This window comes from Crocuta crocuta, unplaced genomic scaffold (genome assembly GCF_008692635.1).
Source record: "Crocuta crocuta isolate KB4526 unplaced genomic scaffold, BGI_CrCroc_1.0 scaffold8, whole genome shotgun sequence".
Classification (NCBI taxonomy): Eukaryota; Metazoa; Chordata; class Mammalia; order Carnivora; family Hyaenidae; genus Crocuta; species Crocuta crocuta.
The window spans coordinates 4,228-13,319 of record NW_027532162.1 but is presented as its reverse complement, the minus strand read 5'-3'; the positions used below and the strand labels follow the sequence as shown (position 1 = coordinate 13,319).

The 9,092-nt window shown below is 68.0% G+C and overlaps 1 protein-coding gene across 1 annotated transcript; it reads left to right on the top strand.

Annotated features, from left to right (window-relative positions):
* The first annotated feature begins 1,279 nt into the window (after positions 1–1,279).
* Positions 1,280–7,484, top strand: PLD4 (phospholipase D family member 4). Its single transcript, XM_077776528.1, has 12 exons — positions 1,280–1,306; positions 1,416–1,592; positions 2,897–2,989; positions 3,252–3,310; positions 3,414–3,705; positions 3,851–3,971; positions 4,362–4,489; positions 4,990–5,190; positions 5,723–5,862; positions 5,985–6,150; positions 6,240–6,336; positions 6,787–7,484. The coding sequence occupies exons 1-12, from the start codon at positions 1,280–1,282 to the stop codon at positions 6,987–6,989; spliced, it is 1,704 nt and encodes a 567-aa protein (XP_077632654.1). The 3' UTR covers positions 6,990–7,484.
* The last annotated feature ends 1,608 nt before the right edge of the window (positions 7,485–9,092 follow it).

Here is a 9,092-nt window from a genome sequence, read left to right as displayed (position 1 = left end):
CCCTGGGCTGCTCGCTGGCACCAAGGCAGCACGCTTTCCTGGCAGACTTAGCGTCCCTAGTGGGGGACCTGGGGCTGTGGCCCATGCCCCCCCCATGCCATCCCTGCCGGGATGAGCCAGCCGTCTCTGCCTCGCAGGCTGCCTGTCTCCTGGCTCGCAGAGGGGAGGAAGGGGAGGTGCGCGGGAAGATGGGTTTGGGATGATGTTAGGAGTTGGGCTCACAGGAGGCCGCTAGGTCGGGACGGCGGAGCCCTTGAGATGCGGCGCCCTTCCGCAGGAGCCCCCAGAGAGCCCCCAGCCCTCCCCCACTCGAGGACCCAGCGAAGAGAGCCAGGACTGAGCCTCACCGGACACACTGCCTGCCGGCGCCTTGACCTCGTGCTCCCAGCCCCCCAGTCCACAGCGTCTCGTTACAGCAGCCTGAACAGACTAAGAGAAACCAGAACTACGACCCCGCTGATACCAAGGAGTCACTGGTTTTGCGAGGGCTGGTACTGGTGTTGCGATCCTGTAGGGCATCTATTTTTTTTAAATGTTTTTTATTTATTTCTGACAGAGAGAGAGACAGCGTGAGCAGGGGAGGGTCAGAGAGAGAGGGAGACACAGAATCTGAAACAGGCTCCAGGCTCTGAGCTGTCAGCACAGAGCCCGACATGGGGCTCGAACCCACAAACCCTGAGATCATGACCTGAGCTGAAGTCAGGTGCTTAACCGACTGAGCCCCCCAGGCGTTCCAGGAATCTATTTCTTTAAATCTTGCCCTGTGAGACTTCTGGGATGTCCCTTACGCTCCCAGGACACGGAGTTGACGGCTGAACTCCAGCAGCCTTTGTGAGGCCACGAGGCTCTGGTCAATGCTAGGGAGTAGGAGCTGAGAGCTGGGGGGACCTGGCTCCCAGGGGCCGCCAGCCCCCAAACCTGGTTAGTGTGAGAGACGTGAGCAATGACTCAGGCTGGGCCCCGTGCTCTCTGTGGCTGGCATCAAGCCCAACCGATACTGAAGCCCGTGACTAGAAAGTGAATCTGCCGTGGGACATGGGGCCGGGAGTGGGAGACTTTCTCTAGAGGTGAGAGTCCGCAGGCCCCCCCACCCCTCAGGCTGGCTCCCCCAGCTCCAGATGTCTGCGGGGGGTGCAGAGGGGAGGTGCTCAGGACAAAGAGGAAGTGGCCCAAAGGGGAAGCAGCAGTTACAGAGCGGAGGCAGGTGGGCTGGGGAGGCAGTGCTGGAGCCTGCCTGCCCCCACGGCGCTGAGGGCCCGCAGTCCGCGGCTGGACCAGGATGAACGCCAAGGCAGGAGCTCCAGAGGTAAGTGACAGCCACAGCAGGGCCAGGCGGGAGAGCCGGGCCAAAGGGCCTGGGCCCAGGGGGTCTCCACGCCCCCAGCTGAGCCTGCAGACCACCCCTCCCCACCCAGCTGGCAGCCTCATCCCATGCTCTGCGGGGCAGGAAGTCCACGCCTCCAGCCGTGACCTTTGACACCTGCAGCGTCCCATGGCTGCCCACCACGGGGCCGGGGGTGCTTGGCGCTGCCCCACAGGGTCCCCCAGCCCAGGACAAGCCGCCGGTGCTGCCCTGCATGGCCGGCCTCCCAGTTTGTTCCCAGCGGCCAAGAGGAGATGCTGTGCTCTGGGCATCAGGGGCCGGGGGCCGGGGGCTGCTCCGAGTCCTGGATGGGGGCTGCAGGGCTTTGAGCTGCCCTCTGCGTGGGACATTTGGGGGACAGGCCCCTTTCCATGTGGTGCGGGGAGGAGCAAGTACAGGGATGTCCCTGGGGCGCCTTGGCCCCGTCCCCAGCCGGGACTTCACACTGACTGCCTCTCCGGAGAGTGAAGGCCAGATGGCGGACCCAGATCCCCCGGGCTCTACCTGAGGCCTTGTTCTGGTTTCTTGTCTGGCTTCTGGGGGTCCCCACCACCCTGTAATGTTCCGGCTCAGGGCAGACACAGCCTCGTACGGCCGACCCCTCCCCACGCTGAGACCGGCCCAGGCGCCCTGCGGGGGGCGGCCCTGGCACGAGTCCCAGGCTGGAGGCAGAGCCAGCTGCTCCCGGTGTCACCCCCAGAGCCCGTGCGGCCCGGGGCTAGCTGCACCTGGGCTGCGGCCCCAGAGCCCCCTCCCCACAGGCCTAGGCCTGCAGACGTCTCCTCCGTGTTTAGCCAGGTGACCGTGACTGCATGGGCTCTTTCCTGCAGCCCTGGGGGGGGGGTTGCTAAACTGGGGAGCACTTGGCTCATGGTGGCGTTTGAGGCCACTCTGGGGAGGGACTCCAGCTCCAGCAGAGGCCCAACCAGCCTGGCTCCCAGCTCTCGGTGGGAAGGACCGCCCTGAGGGCTGGGACAGTCCTGCTGCAGCGGGAGAGGTCCCCCGGAGAGCGTCCCAGGGCCCCACCCAGCCCCACCCAGCCCCCACCGTGNGGGATGCGGCTATTTATAGGCCCGTCAGGAGGCCCAGGCTGAAAGCAGAAACTGCCGCAGGACCTGGCACACATGTGACTGAAAGAAGGAACCGAGACTCAGACACCCAGCACCCCCCCGAGAGGGAAACAGCCGAGGGCTGGGTCCCAGGGCACAGATGGATGCACACACGCACACACACACACACACACACACACGCACACGCACGCGCGCACCAGCTCTTCAGCCTCCGCACAGAGGCCGCCACCTGCAGGCCGGGTGCCCAGGGGAGGGCAGCGGAGGGCAGGGGAGGGCAGNNGGAGGGCAGGGGAGAGCAGGGGAGGGCAGCGGAGGGCAGCGGAGGGCAGGGGAGGGGAGCAGAGGGCAGCCGGGCACTGGCCTCCCAGCTGGGGCACAGCCTTGGGCAGGGGTGGGGAGGCCTCTGAAGGGGCCCAGCCGCCTGGGCACTGCTGGCGCTCCCGGTGATGCCGGGTCTCCCTAGGCAGGGGCTGAGGCCTCCCCAGAGAGCGGCGGTGCTCCCTGCACCGTGTGCTGCACACAGGCCCCCAGCCCCCAGCATGGAGAGGCCGGTGCGGTGGGACTGGGGCCTGAAGCCCGGCTGAGCCCCGACCTGACCAGCAGGACCATGTGACCACAGGGCCACAGAGAGCACCCCAGCCACCCGATCCCCCGACACAGACGGCTTGGGCCCTGCTCAGTGCCATCCTCCTGAACCCCTCGCTTGTCGGGCCCCACCCCGCCGCAGGCCTGGTCCTCTTGGGGAGGGGAGCCCTGGAGGGGCCATGCCAGCCCACGCCATCTGGGGACCCCATGGGGACCCCCTTCTCCACTTGCAGGTGCTGGGAGCGCTGGCCGTGCTGTGGCTTGGCGCCGTGACCCTGGCCTTCCTCCTGTGGCAAGTGTACCCTCCTCCCATCTGGGGCCAGGTGCACCCTGAGGAAGAGCCTGCCTGGCNACCCCCTTGGCCGGCCTCCAGGGGCCTCCCCCCCGCCCGGTAGGCAGCCCAGACCCAAAGCCCGGTCTGCTTGGCTCCCGCTCGGTGCACCCTCGGCCTGGGCCGGAGCCGGCGATGTGAGGCAGCGGCTGGCCCCTGTGCCCTTCCGCAGGCTCGCGCTCGTGGAGAGCATCCCACAGGACCTGCCCCCGGTGACAGGCGGCCCGTCGGCCCAGCCGCTGGCCCAGGCGTGGCTGCAGCTGCTAGATGCTGCCCGCGAGGCCGTCCACGTGGCCAGCTTCTACTGGTCTCTCACGGGCCCCGACATCGGCGTCAACGACTCGTCTTCCCAGCCGGTGCGTCCCGGCCCAGCCCTCCCCACGCGGGCGCTGGGCCCGTCTCTCTGGCTCTGAGCCATGGGTGCGCGGGGCGGGCCCCCGGGGAAAGGCCCAGGTCCTTGGGGCTGGCGGGGTCACCCTCACTGTGGGCCCGGCCTCGCAGGGAGAGGCCCTTCTGAAGAAGCTGCAGCAGCTGCTGGGCAGGAACGTCTCCCTGGCCGTGGCCACCAGCAGCCCGTCGCCGGCCATGAAGTCCACTGACCTGCGGGTGCTGGCGGCCCAAGGTAGGCTGCCCGTCCTGGGCCGCTGCGCGGGCGTGAGCGTGGCGCCTGGCCCGCTGGGGCCCCAGGACAAGGGGCGAGGCCAGCACTGGCTTCAAGGAGCCAGGGGCCGTTTTCCCTGGGGCAGAGCGTAGGGGGGTCCTCGGGGCTCCCTGAGCCCCCTGATCCGGCCTGCAGGCAGGCTCGGGCTGGGAGCTCTGCTGGGGGGAGCCGCCGTGGGGGCCCTGGATTTGGGCTGCCCGGAGGGATCCTGGGCCAGTGGATGCCTCCGTTTCCCCACCGTAAAGGAGGGCCGGGGGGGGGGGTAAACACGTCCACCCGACGGCAGAGGGCTGAGGGTCAAGCTCACTTCACACGAGCCGGCTCGCCACATCGCCCTGACCTCTCGGCCAGGTGCCCAGGTGCGGTACGTGCCCCTGGGGAAGCTCACCGGCGGCGTTCTGCATTCCAAATTCTGGGTCGTGGACGGACGGCACGTCTACCTGGGGAGTGCCAACATGGACTGGCGGTCCCTGACACAGGTGAGTCCAGCGCCCACACCCCGGGGGGCTTGGCTCGACATCCCCTGCTGCTGGGCATGCAGCGGGGCCCTGGTGGGCACCGTCAGAGCCCGGGCCGGTAGGTGAGCGGCCTCCTCGGCCACCGCACTCACGCTGGGCTATGTCATGGCGTCCCAGGGAAGGACGTCCCAGTCACTTCACACAGGTGCCTGCAACTGCATCAAAACCAGCCCAAGAACGAGGGTAGAAAAGGCAGTGGCGTCTGTCGCCCAACAGGGACGCGAATAGTTTTATGCATTTCTATTTTTTTTGCAATAAACATGCATCACTCTGATTATTAGGATACATGTACAAGAAAACAGGGTCCCACTGGGCACCCCCACCTCATAGCGTCCTCTGCCTGTTGTGGCTCCTGCGGTGACGCTGCTGTGGACCAGCCACCAGTGTGGGGGCTGCACTCTGCCTGGGGGACCACATGTCCCCCCGGGCTCCCTCCTGCAGCCGCTGCCCCTTCCCTGCAGGTGAAGGAGCTGGGCGCCATCATCTACAACTGCAGCCGCCTGGCCAGGGACCTGGAGAAGACCTTCCAGACCTACTGGGTGCTGGGGGCGCCCGAGGCCGTCCTCCCCAAAGCCTGGCCTCAGAACTTCTCGTCCCACATCAACCACTTCCAGCCCCTCCGGGACCGCTTTGAGGGGGTGCCCACCGCTGCCTACCTGTCGGTGAGAGGGGCTGAGGAGCCGGCCAGACGCCACGGGGCCCGCCAGGTCCTTGGCACACTGGCCCTGGAGCCCCAGGCGCGGGGACCCAGCTGCAGGAGAGGATGGCGGTCACCACCGCCTGGGGGTGGCGGGGAGCCCTGCGCACCCAGGGGCTCCAGGCACACTGCTGGGTGGGCTGGAGGGGCTTCAGCTGGGGTTCAGGAGTGGTGGGGGAGGAGACCCAGCGTGGGAGCCCCGGAAGGCGGGTGGGGGCCCAGCCTGACAGACACACGCCTTCCCTGGCGCAGGGAGCTGCTTGGGTCCAGGAAGTTGAGCTGACCTGGCCCTGGGGCGGGGGGGCACCTACTTCAGGCTCTCCTGCCCCAAGGGGGGGTTTAGACCCTCCCTCCATCTCTCCCCACCTCTCCAGCCAGCGTCTCTTGTTTTCCTCCAGGCTCCCAAACACTGGGGGGTGGGGGGGTGCACAGTAGAGTCCAGAGAGCAAGCGGCTCAGGACGCTGGCTGTGCCCTCAGGGACCCCCTCCCCGAACAGGCATCGCCCCCCGCACTCTGCCCGCACGGCCGCACCAGGGACCTGGAGGCGCTGCTGGTGGTGATGGGGGGCGCCAGGGAGTTCATCTACGCCTCGGTGATGGAGTACTTCCCCACCACGCGCTTCAGCCGCCCCGCCAGGTGGGTCTGGGTGGCGCCCCCTCCCTGACGTTTCCTGTCCTGCTGGGATGCCTGTGACCCGCGGCGTGCCGGCGGGGACCCCGTTGGCCCAAGGACCCTGGCTCTGCCCCCCTCCCCCCCAGGTACTGGCCGGTGCTGGACTCGGCGCTGCGGACAGCGGCCTTCGACAGGGGCGTGCGCGTGCGCCTGCTGGTCAGCTGCTGGCCCCACACCGACCCCAGGATGTTCCCGGGCCTGCGCTCCCTGCAGGCCCTCAGCGACCCTGAGGCCGGAGTCTCGGTGGAAGTGGTGAGGACCTGCTCCCTGCGCGGGAAGGGGAGGTGGGCAGGGTCGGCCCCTCTCCCCTTCCTGACTCGCCCCCTCTCCGTTCCCCAAAGAAAGTCTTCATCGTGCCGGTGAGGAACCACTCTAACATCCCGTTCAGCAGGGTGAACCACAGCAAGTTCATGGTCACTGAGAAGGCGGCCTACATAGGTGAGCAGCTGGGTCTGGGTGTCTTTGCCGGGTGCCAGGCGTGCAGGACACGGGGGCACACAACCCCACAGAAGGGGCCGGAACCCTCAAGCAGCGGCCGGCCGGGGCGCCACAGGGGACATCGCCTTCTGTGCAGCGCGGGCCCCTCGGGGCGGAGGGCTAGGGCGTCCGGGGGGGCTCTGGGAACCAGGCAGCCACGCCAGCTGCCCCCCGACACCCCCCTCCGGCAGATGGGAGACCTGAGCACTGAGCTGTCAGAGCCCTGAGTCAGGACACCTGACCCAGGGTGCGTGGCTGGAGCCTCACACGTGGCACCCGAGGGGCGGCCTGGCCAGACCTTGCCAACCCCAGAGCGGCGGCTGAGCCCACCTATCCCCGAGCCGCACGCCTGGGCCAGGCGGCAGAGTCCCCAAGCCCAGCCATCAGGGACTTTCCCACCCACTCCCACAGGCACCTCCAACTGGTCGGAAGATTACTTCAGCAGCACCTCCGGGGTGGGCCTGGTGGTCAGCCAGAGGGCCTCCCGCGCTCGGCCGGGGGTGCCCACCGTGCAGCAGCAGCTGCGGCAGCTGTTCGAGCGGGACTGGGATTCTCCCTACGCCGTGGGCCTCGACGGACAAGCGCCGGGCCTGGACTGTGCTTGGCAGGGTTGAGGTCTGGCTGCACCCGGTTCCCCAGGGGCCCCGGTGGCTGCCGCTTCCGCTGTGCCACCCCCCGGTCCCCACCCTCACTAGCCCCGCTCAGGGCCAGGATTTCCCAGTTCCCAGCAGGTGCAAACCGTTGGCTGGCCCTCAGCAATCCAAACCATCCCCTCTTAAACCTCACCTCCTCCAGAGAGCCCTCCAGGATGCTCCTCCCTGACCCGCAGAGCCACAATCCCCACCCATATGGGGGGGCTTTAGAATATACCTGCACCTCCCTGCCTCTCTGTGTGAGTCCTGCCCGGGCTGCACCCCCTCCCACTGGCCCCAGGTGGGAGTTCAGCACCCCTAACCCTGTGAGGGTCCCCCGTCCACATGGCTTCCAGGGGAGGCTGCTCTCCGCCTGTGTGCCACGAGAGCCGCTGACTTGCCGGGGCCCGGTCCCTGCCCACAGAACCAGGGGACGGGGCGGGGCCAGGACGGGACGCATGGCTGCGAGGGTGGGCTGGAGAGGGAGGTGGGCGCCGGGGACCGTGGGCTGGTCCTGGGGCGTGGGGGGGGCCAGGACTGTGGGTGGCGTCCAGAGAGCCTGGTTTTGAGCGGGGGCGGGGGTGGGGTGGGGACTTGCATACAGACCTGCTGGAGATGACCCTCCTGGGGACCCGCCCTGCCCGGCAGGTCTGCATCCCGTCGCACGACTCGTTCCGGGCCTCCTGCTGGACCAGAGGCCTGTCTCGGTGCCCCCTGCCCCCCACCCTGGTTCTGGCCAAGACTTCGTGGCCCTCGGCCTGTGGAGGCCCCTGCGGCCGCCCTAGGCTGGCGCTTGGGGCGACTCAGTGGTCCGAGGGCCACTGGATGCCGAGTGAGCTAAGGGTGTGGGTACCAGGTCCCCCCTCCCCACGTCCTGGGGCGCCTGCTCCCTGCCTCGCCAGGTCCCCTCTGCCCTGGAGAGAGCGCGATGGGCCGGGGCGGGGGCCCCTACGCATCCGCGTCCTCGTCGGTGAAGCAGGCGCCCAACCCCGGCCTGCACGGCTCTGAAGGTGCCTTGGACCCCCGCGGCCCTGCAAGGCGCCCGGGGCCTCTGGTGCGTGTGCGGGGGGCTGCACTTGACCAAGCCCACCCTGGCGGCCCGCTGCCCGCGCCCGCTCCGTTCCCCGCGGCTGCGGTGCTGGTTTGCTGCTTCCTGTGTTCTCCGAGCACGCGGCCTGTCCCCGGGCTCTGTGCTCCATGCCATGCTGGGATGACAAAGGCCACTGCCAATGGCCCGGTGGCCCTCAGTCTGTGGAAGCGGCGGCCACACCTCAGTGGCGGTCTTGAGGCCTGCTGCAGAGCAGACCCGCACAGGAGACCCAGCTCGATGAGGCTCAGGAGGCGCCCCGGGACCTCGATGTGGGTCCTTCTGGGGTGTGGTGGACAGACCCTCACAGCCCTGCCTCCTGGCACCCACACCCTTACGCGATGCCCTCCCCTTGGGGGCGGGCAAGACCTGCCTTTGCTTGTGGCCAATAGAATGCATGGAGCCAACCGTGTGTCACTTCTGTGATTATGTGACATAAACCTGTACTGACATCTTCCTGGGGGTCTGTCCCTTGTGAGCTTGCTGAAGCCACCAGGCTGAGGCTGGTCCTCCTGAGGGGCCTGGGCAGCCGGCCACTGACAGTGCCCCAGGTCACAGAGTTGCGCCACCGAACGGTGCCAGCAGCCACGAGTTTCAGAAGGAGCTCCTTCCCCGGGTGGTTCTGGAGATGAAACCCCAGCCCCGGCTCACAGCTGCGGGACACCGAGCAGAGGCCGCAGCTATGTGCTTGGACCCCTGACCCACGGGGGCTGGGAGGTCTTAATGTGTGTTGTCTTAAGCTGCCGATCTGGGGGCGCCGTGACGCAGCACCCCTAAGTCCTATGCAGAATTGGGGCCCCTCCTGCCTCTGGCGCCAGGGTCCCAGCGCCTCAGGTCTTGACCCCAGCTTCAGAGGCGGCCCCCCGCGGAGCCAGGCAGCGTTCCTTCCCAGGAGGGCACACTCACCGTGTCTTCAGGACCGGCAGGCGGGGCAGGCGGCCACGCCTGGATGGTGTGATGGCCTCACTGGACTTTTGGGGCAAAGACCCCACTCTCCT

Coding starts and splice junctions, on each gene's coding strand:
- PLD4 (XM_077776528.1), top strand. CDS start 1,280: ATGAACGCCAAGGCAGGAGCTCCAGAG. Junction 4,490..4,989: donor ACTGGCGGTCCCTGACACAG/GTGAGTCCAGCG, acceptor CCTTCCCTGCAG/GTGAAGGAGCTGGGCGCCAT. Junction 5,863..5,984: donor CGCTTCAGCCGCCCCGCCAG/GTGGGTCTGGGT, acceptor CCTCCCCCCCAG/GTACTGGCCGGTGCTGGACT.